The sequence below is a fragment of the Pseudonaja textilis genome, chromosome 3 (assembly GCF_049901715.1).
Source record: "Pseudonaja textilis isolate UNSWEBS1 chromosome 3, rPseTex1.2, whole genome shotgun sequence".
NCBI lineage: Eukaryota > Metazoa > Chordata > Lepidosauria > Squamata > Elapidae > Pseudonaja > Pseudonaja textilis.
Window position 1 is genome coordinate 9,265,282 of NC_141992.1, and position 19,212 is coordinate 9,284,493.

Here is a 19,212-nt window from a genome sequence, read left to right on the forward strand (position 1 = left end):
AGAATAGTATATAAGAGAGACAGTTAAAATACAGCATTGCCAGAAGCAAAGCGTGTTTTATTTTGGGCTGAAGTTATCTTGGTTGGCGTCCTTCCAACAGACTGTGCCTTGTTATCTCCTTGAAGTTGGTAATTACTTATCCTGGTCCTTTGTGGAATTTCCTTCATTGTAGTTTGTTTTGGTTTTTTATTTCACCTCTATCTGCTCATTAAGTTCAGACTGTATTGCTTTCTTTTGAAGACTATTTTTGAATAAGTTTTATCTCCAACTGAGAATTATTGAACATTGGGCCAAGTTGGAGGCATTAAAGGACATTTACTTATGTTTTGGATTTTGTTACATTTGTGTTACACTCCAGGTCATCACAATGAGACACCCAGGGGGAAGGGGGGAAATAGGGTCACAGATGACTGTAAATTACATATGCGAGAGTTGGCTTCATACAGGGCAGTGCCAGTATGTCGTCTCTAATGAATCCTTTGAAGTTTTTTGAAGGCTGGCTCGAGAATCATGATTTAATTAGGGCGATTGCTGGAATCCTGACAACATGAATACATGCCATTTTGTTCAGGTGACCATGGGGATGCTGCAATGGTCATAAAGTGTGAAAAATGGCCATAAGTCTTTTTATTCAGTGCCATTGTAACTTCAAACGGTCACTAAATAAATGATTGTAAATTGAGGACTACCTGTAATCTCTTTGGGACTTTACTCACCTCTGGGACCAGGAATTCCCAAATGCCCTGGGGGTCCCCTGTATCCAGGTGGGCCACGTGCCCCAGGAAGTCCAATGCTCCCCATTGTCCCAGCAGGCCCCGGAGGTCCAACGGGCCCAGGTTTCCCCATGAGTCCAGGAGCCAAGGGTTTCCTTAAATTAGCAGCTAACTGAGCAACGTGCTCTGGAATTAAAAAAAAACAAAAAACAAAGAAGGGTGAATTTTGACTTGTCATTGGATGCAGTGGAAGAATTCAAAGCATTCCCAGAGAAGCTTGCAAACATCTTGCTATAAAATAAAGCATCCCAAACCATTTTGGATAAAAACCGGTTTTAGCTCCTTTTAACTCCAAAATTTTAGCTCCAAAATTGTTGCGGGCTTTAGGCTGTTTAAAAAAATGCAAAAAAATACAGTAAAATTAGATAGAGAAAGATGATAGATAGATAGATAGATAGATAGATAGATAGATAGATAGATAGATAGATTGATTGATTGATTAGAGATGCACACACAGAGAACACAATTGGTACTAGCTGGGACACTCATCCCAGATGTAGCTGAGCTGGAAATAATAGTCTTAGTTCTCATTCCTCCCAAAAAGATAAAACACTATCTTTAGAGCAGTGGGTCTCAAGAGAGAGAGAGAGAGAGAGAGAGAAGCAGCAGAAGTCTTTCTTTTTCTCCCCCAAACTCTGCCAGAAATGAATCTTTGTGAGACTTGTCACGCTCGTGCAGCCTCTTGGAGCAGGAGGCCTTGCAGGGTCCCAAAGACCCATTTCTGGTGGAGTTTGGGGGAGAGAAAGAAAGACTTTTGCTGCTTTCCTTGCATGCAGCCAAAAGCAGAAGAAGAAAGAAGCAGAAAGAAACAGCCCAGTGGCTAGGCCAGGCGCATGGGCTGAGTGGGGCAAGTTACCCCGCTCCCTTTCCCCCCTCCCCTTACTACCTCATGTTACTTGCCATGCAAGTAACACAAGCCTTGTGTTCTCACAAGCCTTGTGTTCCTGCGCAGCCTGGATTAATTGCTTTGAGGGTGACATTTCTCTGCAGACCACCAAAATTTTCTTGTGGACCACCAGTGGTCCCCGGCCCACTGGCGGGCAACCACTGCTCTGGAATACCCAAGGAGGGATGTGGTGGCCTAGAGGCGGAGCTCTCATCTCACAATCAGGAAGTTGTGAGTTTAATCCTAGTTAGTGGTAGATATTTTTATTACTGGGCACAAAGAGAAAATATCTGCTGTGAACTCCGCATAGGTGTCAGAAAGGGCAACTGGCCAGTAAACACTCCACTCGATTCAGTTGCTCCACCTCCACGCAAGGGACTACAGGGTTGTTAAGAGAAGGAGGGGAAGAAATCTCTGGAGTGCTCAAGGAATGGATTTTAAACCATTCTTATTCCAGTATCCCATATACTTACTCAGAAATGTTGAATTCCTGTTTCCTATTTGACAGCCAATGACAAGGACTTGATATCAATGCAACTAAACAGGTTGCCTCATTCATTTTTTTAAACTGTAATCTTAAATAGTTAGGCCTATATTTAGAAATGTAAAGCATCCCCCAAATTCAACATTTGCTTTCTAAATGATGCAGTTCAAAAATATCAAAAAAAATCAATCCCCTTCTGAGGCCTTAAGGAAGCCACAGCCAAAGTCAACAGCTCTGTGTTTGAAGGGTTGCATGAAGCAAAGCAAGTCTTCTCTTATTGTAGTAGTGCAAAAATTTTTTGAAAAAAGATGCTTTGTAATGTCTGGGGACCTCTAAAGCAACCTTTTCATTTCATCCAGCTCTATGATTAGGTTTGCTCCACGCTTTCCGGAGCTGATCCTAGAGTCCCAGGTCTCTCCGAAGTCCATCTGACTTCAAGAAGCATCTCTTTCAAGAATTTGCTCAGGGTTGTAGGACTTGTCACCAACAATCCATTTAGCAAAATAAATATTATTTCCTTGCCCAAGGATTTGCAGCTATACTCACCACTGATCATTCCATTGCAGAGTTCTCGGATGCGTTCTTCACTAGCTTCTTTTCCCTGAAATTAAAGGTAAAGATTTCCACTCATGTTCGATTCTAGGCAGGGGATCATCTCCTCGCCAAGGGAGCCAACATGGTTCAAAAACACTTCTGTGATGATGTCATCAGCATGACTGTACACCAAGGAGCACCTTCCCACCAAAGTGGTACATATTTATCTACTCGCATCTGCATGCTTTCAAACTGCTAGAAGGGAGCAAGTAACGGGAATTCACCCTACCCCGCAGCACTTGGGTCTTGAACCCCAGCTTTCAGCTTTCCAGCACGCAAGCTCAGCATCTTTAACTGCTGAGCCATGACGCACCTGTCCCTAATATTATGCAATGATATTTTGAAAACCTTTATAAGACTTGTGGTCTCGCTGTGAACATCTACTGTACCCTCTGCTATCTTGGTCTGCACAGGAGATTTTTGTGACTTTTAATTGCAGAGTTGTCATTTATCTTCCAACGTCATGATATCTCACTATGAAGCTCGCTAAGTAACTCTGCACCAGTCACAATCTTCCATTAATTCCTAGACTGAATGTTTTATAGGTAGTCTTTGACTTACCACTTCACATCTGTGGTAAGTAAGGTCATAAAATGGAACTAAACTCATTTAACAGATAACAGATAATCAGTGTTGGAAGGGACCTTGTAGGTCATCTAGTCCAACCCCCTATGCCATTTCTGACAAATCTTCTTCTTCTTCTTCTTCTTTTTCTTCAGCGTTTGTCTCGCGCTCGGGCGAGGTCCGCTAATGTCCTTGAGTACTGCTTCCACACCTCTCTGTCTGCCACGTGTGTCGGGTCTGCCTTCGCGATCTCTAGATCGGCCTTGATCGTGTCCATCCAGCGTTGTTTAGGTCTACCACAAATGGCAGTCCAATCTCTTCTTGAAAGTCTCAAGTGAAAGTCCCAATGTTCCTACAACTTCTGAGGGTAAGCTGTTCCATGGGTTGATTGTTCTCACTGTCAGAAAGTTTGCACCAAGACAAATTCCTTGTGTTTCCAATCACACTTGGCCAATAAAAGAATTCTAGTTCTAATTCTAATTTCCAGGTTGAATCTCTCCTTGTTCAGTTTCCATCCATTGTTCCTTGTCTGGCCTTCAGGTGCTTTGGAAAATAGCTTGACCCCTTCCTCCTCTCTGTGGCAGCCCCTCAAATATTGGAGCACTGCTATCATGTGTCCCCTGGTCCTTCTCTTCCCTAGACTAGCCATGCCCAGTTCCTGTAACTGTTCTTCATATGTTTTAGTCTCCAGTCCCCTCATCATCCTGGTTGCTCTTCTCTGCACTCTTTCTAGAGCCTCAACATCTTTTGTTATAGTGTGGTGACCAAAACTGGATGCAGTACTCTAGGTGTGATCTTACTAAGGCTTTACAGAGTGGTATTAGTACTTAACAAATGTTTCACTTAACAACAGAAATTTTGGGCTCAGTTGTGGCCATTATAATACTATCTGTATTAGGAGTAGCACAGTGAAAATGAGTTTTAAATTGGAATAGGAACAGGAATTGGAAAAGGAAGAAAAAAAGATGGCAGGTGAGGACCAACAAACATTTGCACAAGGGTTTGTCCAGAACCTCTTACCGGGGGGCCTGGTTTCCCCGCAATCCCAGGGATTCCTTGCTCTCCTTGTAAACCCATTTTGCCGGGATGGCCTGGAATTCCTGGGGGTCCAGCCGTTCCATTGGGGCCAAGGACTCCTTTCGGGCCAGGCTCTCCTCTCTGTCCCGCCTGCAAAAGAAGAATGAAGAACATCCCAAATGGAGAAGCTGCGGCTTCCAAACTGGGCCTTAAAATCACACGAGGGACAACAGCTGACTTGCAAAAGCTGAGCAAAACTCTATTCATGATCTGGATATATGGCTGATGGAAACCATCCTGGGCACTGCCTAAGCGAAGGACGGTGGGTTAAAAGTGGCCCCAAGTTACCCAGTCAGCTTTCATGCCCAAGACGAGACTAGAATTCAGTGTCTTCTGGCTTCTAGACAGCGCCATATCCATATCACCAAACTGGGTCAATCAATCAATGAGAACAGAGCTGGAAGGGACCTTGGAGGTCTTCTAGTCCAACCCCCTGCTCACGCAGGAGACCCTATACCATGTCAGATAGGTGACTGTCCAATCTTTTCTTAAAAGCCTCCAGTGATGAAGCATCTACAACTTCTGGTGGCAAGCTGTTCCACTGGTTAATTGTCCTCATTGTTAGGAATTTCTCCTTAATTCCAGGTTGCTTCCCTCCTTGATTAGTTTCCAATCTTTGTTTCTTGTCTTGTCTTCAGGTGCTTTGGAGAATAAATTCCCTTCCTCTTTGTGGCAGCTCCTCAAATACTGGAAGACTGTTCTCATGTCACCCCACCTAGTCCTTCTTTTCTCTAGACTAGCCATACCCAATTCTTGCAACCGTTCTTCCTATATGTTGGTCTCCAGGCTTTTAATCATCTTAGTTGCTCTTCTTTGCACATTTTGCAAAGTCTCAACCTCTATTTTGTAATGTGGGACCAAAACTGGATGCAATATTTCAGGTGTGCTCTCTCTCTCTCCTGTATGTTTTGTTGGAATTGCCCCTCCTGTCTTCCTCTGACTACCATAACATGCAAATAGCACTGGCTGCTATATTGTTGGCCTTCTGTATTCTCTGCTTGTGAGGACTTTTAAATGAAATATAGGAAATGGCGGGCAAGTGATCTGGAAGCCTTCTGTGGGTGACATTCACTTTCCTTTCCATAGCTTCCTCCGACAGCGACCTCGCAGATTTTTTTAAAAAATAAAAGCCACCAGACAGATGAGTACAAATCCATATAATGAAAAAGACCAGAGGTGATAGGTTTTATTTTATTTTTTTTCTCTAGAAAGTATAAGATACTCACTTCCCCTTTCTGTCCGGGAGCTCCCAAAGGGCCCTAGAAAAGAAGAAAAAAAATGGAAATAAAGTTATTTGGAAACCCAAATGAAGCTGAAGAACCCGGATTGCTTTTCATGGCAGCTCACAAATATCCCGCCCAAATTTATCATCTGAACAACTTACTCGGGGATGAAGTAGAATTAAAGAATGCTAGAACTGGAAGGACCATAAGTTTCAACCTTTGTAGAGTGTCGGGAATACACTGTGCATTTCCATCACTGTGGGTGAATATAACTGGAGTCTTCCCTAGAGTAACCGTCATCAAGCTGATTCATTCTGTAACATATCTTCAGTTCTGAGATCCTCTGCTCCAGAGGCTTGCAGATGTGTTGAGGAGTTAGTTAAATATAAAATTAAAAAGATCCCAGGACCACTGAATCACCATGCAAAGCTCTAATACAGTCTTGGCAACTTTAAGATGTGTGGACTTCAACTCCCAGAATTCCTCAGTCAGTCTTTCAGGCTTAAGGTGGGACTAGAACTCACTGTCTCCTGGTGATTGGCCCAAAGTCACTCAGCTGCTTTCATGCCTAAAGTGGGACTAGAACTCTCTCTCTCTCTCTCTCTCTCTCTCTCTTCATCTGCCATCATCAGGCTTCTGTACTGTGTTCATCTGTGAGTCAGACTTCACAGCCGTTTCTGTTTTAAATTTGGTGCTAGCCTACTGCTGTGACAGAATGGTTTTTTCTTCATCCTGATTGGTTGGGAGTCTTGGTCTGTATTTACTGGTCTTGGAGTTTGCTGTGTTCTGCTTGATTGGTGTTTCAAATATCTTCTGTCTGTTTTGTGGCTTTTTTTGTCCTGATTGGCTGGCAACATTGTGTTTCCTATATTGGAGGCTTTTAGTGCAGGTTGGCTCCGAGTAAATGGACGGCTATCATTTGTTAGGAAGCTAGGTTTCATCTGGGTGCCTGGTTGGGGTGTGTTTGAGCTGGAGGTATCAGGGGGGATCTGTTTGTGCCCAGATGTTTGCCTGGCTTGTGGTGTGGAGATTTTTTTTGTTTGTGAGTGCAGGCTTCTAAATAATTGACAGTCTGGTGAAATCATCTCTTCTATTTATGCTTTCTGGTCTTTTTTCAATCTCTATGGCTTCTCTGATGATTCTGTGGCTGGGGTTTTCTATAGTGACTAGGCCTGACTCACAGATGAACTCTATACAGAAGCCTGATGATGGCAGATGAGATTCTGCCGAAACATTGCTACAACTTTAAAAGCACAACTATATGTTATGACTCCCCTTCAAAATTCCAACGAACAAAACAGAAAGCAGCTGTTTCAAATTAAATCAAACAGAAAGAAGTCTTAGAAGATAACGGCTGGCAGGAATCTCAATCCACAGCATAAATCTTTACTCTGTCCGGCAAACCAGTCCTGGCAATAAATCTCTAGTCTCAGAGCTTTTTGCTGTAACGTCCTCACTCAAATAAGTCACTTTGTTCCTGGCAAATTGCACCAGCCCAGCTGTGTCCTTTTATACTCATTGAGGCAACGTATTAATTTACTGACTCGCTCTCCTCATTTGCTCCAGCTGATTTTGCCTTCTCAACCGTCTTCTGTTTTTTACATTTAACCACAAATTTTCCAAGTTCTCATCTCCACTAGAAGATTCTCTCAAAACTTCCCTGTCAGCCGTTCCCGGCTGTTGATCAGATAAGGAACCAGAGGAGGTCAAAGGTCCTGACAATTCTAATACATCAGGTCTGTCGTCCTTTGTCACGTCCATCTCCTCATCCTGGTTACCAGTCCAATCACTGAGCCATGCCGGCTCATATTTTTCTGCCATGACCTCCTCACTTGAACTCATATCAGTCACAGGAGCTGAATCCAAGCCCGGAGCCACAACAACTATAATGATGTAGGAAAATACCACAACAAAGCTGAATACCATATATATATATATATATATATATTAAGTATAGTATATAAAATCATACATTGCAATGTCCTACCTGTCCCTGTCCTATTGTTTCGTTTATTTTTTTATTTTTCTTATATGTATCCATGTATTCATAACTATGTTTTTACTTATACCTATTATCTTGTAAGCAATTGACAAAAATAAATAAATAAATGAAATAAAATAAACTCTCTGTCTCCTGGTGATTGGCCCAAAGTCACCCAATCTATTTTCATTACATACCAGTTCTCCTTTACTTCCAGGTGGTCCATCAGCTCCAGCAATGCCCTGCAGATGAAAATAGAAAGAATACATTTATATGTTAAAAAACCACAGTGAAGGACTGGCCCATAGTGCCTCTGCCAGCAAAAATGGAGTCAGGACGGCCTGGTGCAGCCCTTGCAAGCTCCATTTTTGCTGTTAGAGGGTTGCAGGAGGCCATCGCAGTTGGAAATGGAGGTCATGAATGCCTTTTTGCAAGCAGAGTGCTTGGGCCACCACATGTGTCCCCGGCACGAGTGAGGTTGAGCTGGCCATGCCCACTCTGGTCATGCCGCACCCCCCGCAGCCGCCCTGAGGTCAAACACAACCCTAACCGTCAATGAAGTCGAGTATGATACCCCTTTTTAGAGCATCTCCAATACATTGGCTCAATCATATTCACGATCAACTCTTTTAGGTCAAAATTATTAGCGCAAATTGGGATTGTCCAGGTCTTAAATCAAATTATCCAGCCTTTTACAGCACAGCGCAGCTCTGAATTCAAATATCTATGGAGATTCTCATTCATTCAGGTCATGGTAAAGGCGCTTTTTTGTATTTTTTTTTCCCCTTGAATATGTTTCGCTTCTCTTCCAAGAAGGTTCTTCGGTTCTCATCCAAGAAAGTTTTGGATGAGAAGTGAAATGTTTTCAAAGGAAAAAAAAAATACTACAAAGTCCAGTTGCCTTTTGAAAAAAAAGATCACCTTTGGGACTCTGAACTCAAAGATTTGAGCTCTAAGAAATGACTTCAATTCAAAGCTAAACCTTCAATGAAGAACATTTTTAATGGGATGCTTGTCAATAATTTTATGAGTTACATCCAGTCAATAGGAAATACGACTTCAGCGACAGAGTGGTCAATGCTTGAATGCACTATCTTGAACATTGTGGTTTCTTCCCCAAACCTCAAAAACTTCAAACTGTCTACTCACCCCATTCCTAAAAGGTCTATAAGGGGTGTGCATAAGTGCAGCAGCCTGCCTACCGTCCCTGTCCTAATGTCTCCCTTTTAATCGTACCCATTTCATGTATTAATAATCATGTTCTAATTATATTTGTTATCTAATACATGTTTGACAAAATAGATAAATAAAATAAAATTTGCTGCTCTTGGTTAGAAGTAACCTTTCTCATTTAAAGCAGAAGAGGGCTTCCTTGTTCAAATGTGTGGAAAATTGCTGTCAAGGACAGGAATAAAATATGCTCAATTTGTATTACACAGTTCTACACAATTCACACTTTCTCACATTTATGGAGCAGGCAGCCACGCGTGGTTCTAAATCTGGTTTGCGAATAAGTAAAGAAAAACATGGGATCAACAAATGTGCTAAGGAAAAAGGATGCCAAAATACGTCTGTTATGTTAAACCGCCTCGAACTTAATTGAAGAAGGAACTACTCAAGTTGTAGCTACAAGTAGTCCTCAACTTACAACTCCACTTGGGATCAGAATTTCCCTTGCTTAGCAAGACCATTTTTAAGTGATTCGTATCCAATTTTACTACCTTTTTTTGCCGTAGTCGTTAAGTGAATCACTGCAGTTATTAAGTGAATCACGAGGTCATTCAGCGAATCTGGCATCTCTCATTGATTTTGCCAGTCAGAAGCCAGCTAGGACGGTGGCAAATGGCGATCACATGACCCAGGGATGTTGGAAAGACTGTGAATACATATGTCGGTTGCCTAGCACTCAGATTTTGACCACGTGACCTTGGGGATGCAACAATAGTCATAAGTGCAAGGCCCCAGTCCTCAGTGACTTTTTCCAGTGCCGTTGTAACTCTGAACGGTCGCTAAACAAATGGCTGTAAGTCAAAGACTACCTCTACATTTTGTTAAAAACCTATGATTTTAAAAATAGAATTACAGCACATTATTAGAGAAAAGGACTAGGGGTGACATGATAGCAGTCTGCCAGTATTTTGAGGGACTGCCACAAGAAGAGGGGGTCAAATTATTCTCCAAAGCACCAGAGAGCAGGAAAATAAACAATGGATGGAAACTAATCAATGAGAGAAGCAACCTGGAATTAAGGAGAAACTTCCTGAAAGTAAGGACAATTAACCAGTGGAACAGCTTGCCACCAGAAGTTGTGGGTATTTCATCAACTGTAGGTTTTTAAGAAGAGACTAGATTGTCATTTGTGTGGACTGGTATAGGACCATGTTGGTGAACCTATGGCATACGTGCCGGAAGTGGCACACTGAGCCACCTCTGATGGCACGTGAGAGCTCACCCGGAAGAGCCTCACTGCGCATGCACGCGCACTGCCGCCGCCCAACAGCTGATTGTCAGGTATTTGGCACGCATGCACAGGGGGGAGCAGGGGTGCACAGGAGACACGCACGCATGCGTAGAGATACACGACGCGTGGGGATATGGATGTCGTGTGGTGGTGATCGCACGCACACACGCAGAGATGCATGGCGCATGGCGGGGGGATCATGCGCGCATGTGCAGGGTGTGGGAGAGGCCCAGGACGCATTGCTTTCTGGGTGCTGGCACGCCAGTGCATGAGCACGCATGCAATTATAGGCATGGGAGCCAAAAAAAGGTTAGCCACCACTGGTATAGGATCTCCTGCTGGAGCCGGGGACTGGTCTAGAAGACCTCCAGGGTCCCTTCCAGCTCTATTCTGATTCTATCTTTTGGCTGTGGAAGAAATATGGAGAGGCAGAAATTTAATTAATACGCTGCCATCTAGTGGTGGTCAAGATATTTGCACCCCAATTATTTGTTTTAATTTTTATGCCGTCTTTCAATAGCAATAATAATAGTAATAGAATTTAAGCTTCTATACTGCCCCATAGCACTTTGCAGCACTCTCTAGGTGGTTTACCATGTAAGTGTTATTTGCATCCTGCCTGCAACAATCTGGCTCCTCATTTTACCGACCTTGGAGGGATGGAAGGCTGAGTCCACTTTGAGTCCCGTCAGAATCGAACTTCAGGCTGTGGGCAAAGTTTGCCTGCAATACTGCAGTTTAACCACTGCACCACCAGGGCTCCTTCAACCTATTTCACTGTTGAAATAACTCTACCAAATAGTAGCTTGTTTAAAGGAAATGAATCCAGACTTCACCCATTGCATCTCGCTCCTTGGTCAGATAGGCATGATTTGAAGCTTTGACCAAAGAACAAAAGGCAGCCTCTTCTTTTTGCAACATCAGCTCTGCCCTTTTCATGCACGGGTGCAGTGTTGCACAATGCACTTACTAAAAGGATGGAATGTGTATTGCTTTGGGTAATATTGCACATGCGCTCAGTGGTGGGGCTGCAAATGTTTTAACAACCGGTTTGCTGGATGGATAGGCGTGGCCGGTTGGTCATGTGACTGGGTGGGTGGTGTCACTCATCACACCCAGCGCTGCCTCCCAGCCCCTCGCCTCAAAGAAACAAGTAGGATTCAGGCGGTTGGGGCTAATTCCACCACTGGCTGGCCCCGCCCCCACCAACTTTGGGGTCTGTTTTTGCATCATTTTCAGGCCATTTTGGGGGCCATTTTCAGGCTGTTTTTCGGCCTGTTTTTGGGCTGTTTTCAGGCCATTTTTCGGGCTGTTTTCAGGCTGTTTTGGAGGCCTTTTCCAGGCCGTTTTTCACCCCCAAAATGGCTGAAAACGGCCCTAAAAACAGGCGTGGCATGGCCAGCCAGTGGTCCAATTTGCTGGTTCTCCGAACCGTGCAGAATTGGAACAAAGGGTTTGGGTGAACCGGTCCAAACCTGGATCAGCTGACCTCTGCATGAGCTGTTAGGGGCATAAACTAATTTTTCACACCGTGATCAAACCATAATGTGATCTGTATGGCTAGATTATTGGATGAGTCTAGCCACTGCGATTTCTGCTTAGGATTTCTGCTTAGGATTAGACAAACCATGGTTTAATATGATTTATGCATCCGAAAAATTGAGTTCTTGATCTTACCTGGTTACCTTTGGGTCCCGAAACCCCAGTAGGACCCTGGAAACAAATAAAGAAGAAACAAGAAAAAGAATTGCCAAAAATAATTGACCAGCGAGTTTCTCAAGTTGCAAGAACATAATATAAGTAAGTACCTTTTGGACTGGGTAAGTCTACATCTGAATGTTTTTAAAAAAATTTCTTTATTTCTTTATTAAATTTGTTTGCTGCTCCTCTCACCACAAAGTGATTTAAAATGTTTATTGCTTCTAAATTTATTGCTTAAATTTAAGACCGTATTTGCAATAGATCATGTTTCTCACCCTTGGCAATTTGAAGCTAGGTGTGGATTTCAACTCCCAGAATTCCCCCAGCCAGGTCAATTCTGGGAATTGAAATCCATATAACTTGAAAGTTACCAAGGGTGAGAAACACTGCAAGAAATGCATGAGCTATGGGTGGCAGGCTCCGCCCACTTCATGTTTCTAAGCAGGTCTCAACCTTGGCAACTTTAGGACTTATGGACTTAACTCCCAGAGTTCCTCAGCCAGCTTTGCTGGCTGAGGAACTCTGGGAGTTGAAGTCCATAAGTCTTAAAGTTGCCAAGGTTGGAGACCCCTGTTCTAAAGTGACATCACATGCAATGAATCCATACGTCACAGTGTGGGTGGAGCTGCCGCTAAGTTCCGCCTTCCACCCAACAGGGGTTTTGAAACAACTAGTCTTCAAAAAATAAATTTTTATTTTCTATCACAGGGAAAACAATAGTAATTATTTTTTTAGGAAGGTTCTTAAAAAGAGCTTGGGCAGCCATTTGTCCTGAATGGTGTAGGATCTCCTGCTTAAGCAAAGGGTTGGGCTAGAAGACCTTCAAGATCCCTTCCAACCCTGTTATACTAGTACTGATAATTTAAGGACAGTAACAACTAACATTTATGCAGTAAAAAAAAAATCTTGCTTTGCAGCCCTCTTCCCTCAGCGGAATTATTCTAAATTGATTCTATAACTTAGATCAGTGATCCCCAAATTTTCCAAGCTTGGTGGCCTGGCCTGGCCTGGCCCGATGCAGTGGTGGTAAGTGAGTGGCAGGTGTACATACACGCATGCCCAGCTCCATCTGTGCATGCAGGGGCCGCTCCATTTGTGTGATTATAGCTTCATGCATGGATGCTTTCCCATCTGTTGTGGTGTGTTGGCCGCCGGCCCCTCCAGCAGCCGAATCAGAGGAGGAAGAGGAGGAGGCGTGGGAACATCAAGGCAAACTGAGATCTTCGAATAGGAAGAGGGAATAGAGCTGGCAGAGAGAGAGAGAGAGGGAGGGAGGGAGGGAGGGAGGGAGAGGGAGAAGGAGAGGGGTAGTGGTGGTGTCCAGAGGTGGTATTCAGCAGGTTCTAACCAGTTCTGGAGAACCGGTAGCGGAAATTTTGAGTAGTTCAGAGAACCGGCAAATACCACCTCTGACTGGAGATTTTACAGTATCCTTCCCTTGCCACGCCCAGCAAGCCATGCACACAGTAAAATTTTTTGAATCCCACCACTGGAGGTGTCCCTCAACCCTCAGATGGAGAGTCAATAGCCCCCAGGTCTGGAGATGGCTGATGAGGAAGAGGAGGAACAGTGGGGTCCAGTGCCTGACGTGTGGGGGCACAGAAGGCAGAGGAGAGGAGAGCAGTGGAAATCTATGGGCCGGTCCTTGGGATGGAAGAGCCACCGCTGCTAGCGAAGCCCCACAATAGCTCTGGGGATAAAAGGCAGGGGGCGGAGATGAATAGGTTTGGCAGACAACTATTCATCTCCCTGCTGGACAGACTTGTGAACCTGCAGTGAGAGAGAAACGTTTAGCCGGGGCTGCTGGAGCTTCTAATAAAGGAATCGCTGATTGATTACAGAGGATTTGTCCTGTTTGAGGAGCTGGGTCAGGACCCCATCTGTCCTGCGGCCTGGTTTGGAACAGGCCATGGCCCAGGGGACTGGGGACCCCTGACTTACACGACCAAACTGATTGAAGGAGCACATTCAATATGGCAGCCCTACCCAGAAGAATATTGCATTCATCCAAGTTACATTCATCAGAGCCTCCTCGGCTCATTCATCCACTTTTGCAGAGGATTTACCTGCTGGCCGGATTCACCCCGTAGCCCAGTGGCACCAGGACGGCCCGGTTCCCCACTTGGTCCTGCACGACCCTGGAAAGTTAAACGAAAAGAGAGAAATAAGAGAGAAAGCTGGGGGAAAAAAAAGGGGGAGAAAGGGATTTGATCTCATATTGGAATCAAACTGCCCAGTTATTTGAAATCAGCAACATTTCAGAAGGTGGCTTAAAACAGCCTGAAAAGGAAAAAATATCTCAGCCGGCTTTGAACTAAAAAATGGTGGTTGGCAACCTGGCAAACCTCCATATTACAGATCTCTATGAGTCACTACTTTCAGTTATACCTGTTTTTCTTCAAACATAGCAATTTTAAGAATGTATGGACTTCAATTCCCAGAATTCCTCAGCCACACAGGAAAGAAGAGTGTTGGGAAGAGCAGACTGGATAATTGGATATACATGTATTCTATTTTGGTGTTCCTTGCCCTCTGCAACTTTAAGACGTGTGGGCTGGGGAATTCTAGGCATTGAAGTCTGCACATCTTAAAGTTGCAGAGGGCAAAAAACACCTACTTCATCTGTCCTATTGTCCCCATTTATTCGTACCCATTTCCCGTATTCTTACTTATGTTTATACTTATACCTATTATCTTGTAAGCGATTGACAAATCAAATAAATGAATTTGTTGACATCATAAAATCCTTGGCAGTGCTCCTACAAGCTGGATACAGATACACATTGCAGTCCCTCACCTGGCCTGGGAACAGTTGCCCTTTCCATCCCAAAATTGTCTTCTGAATTTGATTTACCTGGAAACCTCTGACACCTGCTGCTCCTGGAGGTCCTTGTAGACCAGATTGTCCCTGCAGGGGAAAAAAAAAAGAAAAGAATGGGTCAATGAAGGAAGACAGTAAACTGTGACAAACACCGACGGCCCTGATAAAAATGTAGTCCTTGGGCAGAAAGAAGATGATCTAATTCCGGACTAGTTTCAGTGCCACGAGATAGACTGGGCCCAAAATCAAATCCAGAGGAAGGCTGAAATTATTGTATTGATATTGACTTGAATAAAAGATCTCCAAACTCGGCAACTGTCAAGGCTGACTGGTAATGCACTTCTACTCACAATGTTTCAAGGAGAAACTAAGGGAAGGGACAGGGGAATGCTTGGAATGTATTGGGAACTGGGAGCTGGGTGAGGAATTTCCATGAGCCGTTGACAGCCTGAGAAAATCCTGACACTTCAAGGCCGTGGGATGGGAACCTTCCAAAGATGCTGACTTAAATAAAATAAAATAAAAAGAACATGTTGTTGTGGTGGACAGTGGACAATGGGTGGCCCAAATGGGGGAAAGGAGAAAATAACGGTCTTGTTTTTCATGCAAAACTTTCAGAGCTAGCTTTGCTTCTTCTGTGCCTGTATGGATCTATCAGTAAAGCTATATATACTATTGGTAAAATAAACGTCCCAGAAATTTCTGTTGCTGCAATCGGACAGTTGACAGCAACTTTAAGACTTGTGGACTTCAGCTCCCAGAATTCCCCAACCAACATAAGAATTCTGAGAGCTGAAGTCCACAAGTCTTAAAGTTGCCAAGTTTGGAGACCTCTGATCTAGGATAACAGAATCCTGCAAATCTGACTGTGTTTATACCTTCTTTCCTTGCATTTCATTGAATTAGAGGTTGAAATGTGTTTGGATATTAGTAACTCAGGTTGGTAGTTAGGCAGTTGGTTTGAGCTCTGAGCATGGGAATTCGGTTGCAAATATTTCGTCACCATTCAAGGAGACATCGTCACTGCGTTTTAGTTGAGCTGACAACTCAAAACACACAGACAATGTCTCCTCAAATGGTGATGAAACATTTGCAGCCAAATTGCCAAACTCAGAGCTCAAATCAACAGCCTAATTTGGGAGGTGTCAGGATTGCTTCCATATGTTATCTGAATGTTATGTACTTAAAAATTCTTTCATCCCTTGTTGTCTTGGCAACAGAGCTTGCATATCACTATCAAGGCTATCTTCCTTAGTCTACAGTTACAGGCTCTAAACATCTCGGAGCAGAAATCTAAATTTGTTATGATCACCAGGCTCACAGATGGAGCTTCCAGAATTCTGGTTCAGTTTTTTGAGTGCCATAATGGCGGGTTTGGGTCTTATAAATGGAATGATTAGAGTAGTAACTTACAGGAGGTCCTCTTTGGCCAGGTTCACCCCTCTCACCAGGGATACCTTGATTTCCCTAGAAAGACAAATGCAAAATTGCTGATTCTGTGTTTTCAATGAGACTAATCCAGGATAATCCAAATGCAACCGGTGATGTGACAGCATCTTAAATGCCTCATTAGAGATCGAGAGAGAAATATTGAACAAATGTTGAGGAGATACTTACAGGTATACCTGGTTCTCCTGAAGGACCAGATTCTCCCATTTCTCCAGGGCTTCCCTTTGGGAAAAAAAGGAAGGAAAACAGTATGTAAGTATGAATGAATGAATTGAAGGAAAATGGAAAATGAAGGAAGGAAAACGAATGAATGAATGAATGAATGAATGAATGAATTGAAGGAAAATGGAAAATGAATGAAGGAAGGAAAATGAATGAATGAATGAATGAATGAATGAATGAATTGAAGGAAAATGGAAAATGAAGGAAGGAAAATGAATGAATGAATAAATGAATGAATGAATGAATGAATGAATGAATGAATGAATGAATGAATTGAAGGAAAATGGAAAATGAAGGAAGGAAAACGAATGAATGAATGAATGAATGAATGAATGAATGAATGAATGAATGAATGAATCAGGGGTTTTCAAACTTGACAGCTTTAAGACTTGTGGACTTCAAGTCCCAGAATTCCTCGTCCAGTCACGTTAGCTCAGGAATTCTTGGAGTTGAAGTCCACAAGTCTTAAACTTGCCAAGTTTGAAGACCCTTGGATTGAATGAAGGAAAATGAAAAATAATAGATGAAAATGAATGAATGAATTGAGGGAAAACGATAAACGAAGGAAAATGAATGAACGAATAAATGAATTGAAGGAAAGTGAATGCACGAATGAATTGATGTAGATGTTGAAATTGACTATATTATGCCACCCTTCCTCTTAAAGAGGCCACTCTAGTGGGACCAAGAAGAAGGACCTTCTTCTGTGATGGCTCCCTCCCTGTGTTCATACCATGTGAACATAAGATTGGGCCCCCACTTCACAAGACCCTAAGGGCAGGGTTCTGCCAATGGGCCTGCAGAACTCAGGGTAACAGGGACCCCATCAACTGGTTGGTTTGATTGTTGTCACCAGGGAGATGGGGGTTTGGGTTTTGCAATGGGGGTTTTTATTTTCGTAAACTACCCATGAATGAGTTGAATGGCCGTGTAAATTTTGTTCATATAATAATAATATAGCATGATTTACTTACAGACTGGCCCTTTTCTCCTTTAGTGCCTGCGCTCCCAGGTAGTCCCTGATAGGGGAAAAAGAGTCACTAATAATGAAAAAACAGAGTGGATAAACATATTTAGGATTTCTCCTTCCCAAGATCAAATATTCATAAAAGAATAGTTTGTGCACCCGGGGAACCATAAATGTAAGCATCCAGATATGCACACAAGTAAGTGCTAGAATAACTTCCAGTTTTATGGGCTACCGAGCTCAACAAATTCACCAAAGATGACCAACGTTCTCCATTTCCATCTCTTTTTAATGTCAGCCTTCCCTTATCCCTCAAATTCCTATAGGTCTATGGAGATTCTCAATTATCCAGGTAATGGTTGTTCCAGAGGTGCTTTTCCAAAAGGCTGAGATAAGTTTGGTTGAAGTTTGGCCGATGCAATATCCTTAGGAGATTGTGCAATGTAATGAGCTCTGCTGCTAGATGGTAGTGGGTTAATCCTATTATGTCCTGGAGGGCCATGTCCTAATCCCATCATCCTGGAGCTGAAGGTTTTTTGTCTTGCAGATAGGCTGGCCTAGTCTTTCTTAATGGGCACCAAATATCTGCCGGGGGCAGGGAGCTGGGTTTTTCCTTGGGTTTTTTTTGTTTCTCACCCAAGAAAAAGAACTGAGGAAGCTTCTTGATTGAGAAGCGAAATGTTTTCACAGAAAAAAAAACTAAGGAATTCCAATTGTGTTTTGGAAAAGCACCTTTGGGACTTGAGTCCTCCAATTCCTCAACCAATACGGATTGTGAGGGGGGATGGAAATCTAATATATTTGGTGGATACCAGGTTGGGGAAGCTTGTTCTATCCACTCCAGTTCTCTCCATTCCCTTCCTGCTTTTTATATGATTATGGGATGTTTCTCTGGGATTCCTGCCTATCCTTTGCACGGCAGAATGATGGAGTAGGAATCAAAGAAATAAGATAGTCGAAATGCTCTCTGAAATCAGGGGTGAATTCAAATTTTTTCCCTCATGGCTCTGTGGGCGTGGCTTGGTGGGACTCAGTCTCTGCAAGGAAGAAGGTGGGTGGGCATGGGCGGGGCCAACCGATTCAAATCATCCCTACCACCCCTCCCGAAGTGGTGCGAGATGGTTGAATTTCACCCCTGCTCTGAATATAATAGTATGTTGTAGGATAGAGTCCTCTGCTCCTACAACTGGAACTCAGATCAAAAATAAAACGGAATGGGAAAGATTAAAAAAAAAAATCACAGGCAATTGTCAAGTTTTTAGGTCCCTGGAAATCAGTAGAGCAGCGTTCCTCATCCTTGGCAGCTTGAAAAGGTGTGGAGTTCAATTCCCAGAATTCTGGCTGGGGAATTCTAGGAATTGAAGTCTACACCTTTTTCTGGCTGACAAAGGTGAGAAATACTGCAGTAGAGGATACCAATCTCTCTGCGGAATGGTTTCTTTGACCTCTAAGAAGTCGGAGACGTATCAGGAGAAGGTGCGAATCACCCTGATATCTCTTTGATCTAAATTTTATGAAAGAAATCTTACAGGGAGTCCGTCAGGGCCTTTCTCTCCAGGAGCACCAGAACGACCAGCAGCGCCCTACGAATAAAGAAATAATGATGTGTAAATTCCTGATGACTATTACAGACAATATTAATAATTTGTTTTAATAGGATGACAATCCATTCTCCTATTTTTATTAAACCTTCCTCCCTTCCTCCCTTCCTTACCCCACTCCTGTGCAAGAAAGAAAGATGCTCAGGTTGACTAACTCTTGTTGGAATTCATTGTTGGAATGTACCGTATTTCCCCATGTATAAGCCACCCCTTTTTTCCAAAATTTTCAAGCCCCAAAAGTAGGGGGGTGGCATATACAAAGCAGGTACACTTTTTATACGTGAAAAATGCATAAAATAATAAAGTAGGAATAAACTGGTTTTCCAGCAGTATGCTATACTTTTTGTAAAAATTGTACATGATGATACGATTACGAGTGCGAGTACGTGATAGAAATGCATACGCTAG

General features: G+C 43.1%; 1 protein-coding gene across 1 annotated transcript in view; it reads right to left on the bottom strand.

Annotated features, from left to right (window-relative positions):
- COL9A3 (collagen type IX alpha 3 chain) overlaps positions 1–19,212 on the bottom strand; it is a 58,817-nt gene that overhangs the window by 4,207 nt on the left and 35,398 nt on the right. The window contains exons 19-30 of the mRNA XM_087928909.1: positions 18,733–18,786; positions 17,211–17,255; positions 16,183–16,236; positions 15,979–16,032; positions 14,599–14,652; positions 13,811–13,882; positions 11,721–11,756; positions 7,780–7,824; positions 5,605–5,637; positions 4,322–4,468; positions 2,690–2,744; positions 717–899 (exon numbers count right to left, since the gene is read on the bottom strand). Of these exons, the coding sequence (XP_087785035.1) occupies positions 717–899; positions 2,690–2,744; positions 4,322–4,468; positions 5,605–5,637; positions 7,780–7,824; positions 11,721–11,756; positions 13,811–13,882; positions 14,599–14,652; positions 15,979–16,032; positions 16,183–16,236; positions 17,211–17,255; positions 18,733–18,786 (832 nt within the window). The remainder of the gene's footprint in view (positions 1–716; positions 900–2,689; positions 2,745–4,321; positions 4,469–5,604; positions 5,638–7,779; positions 7,825–11,720; positions 11,757–13,810; positions 13,883–14,598; positions 14,653–15,978; positions 16,033–16,182; positions 16,237–17,210; positions 17,256–18,732; positions 18,787–19,212) is intronic.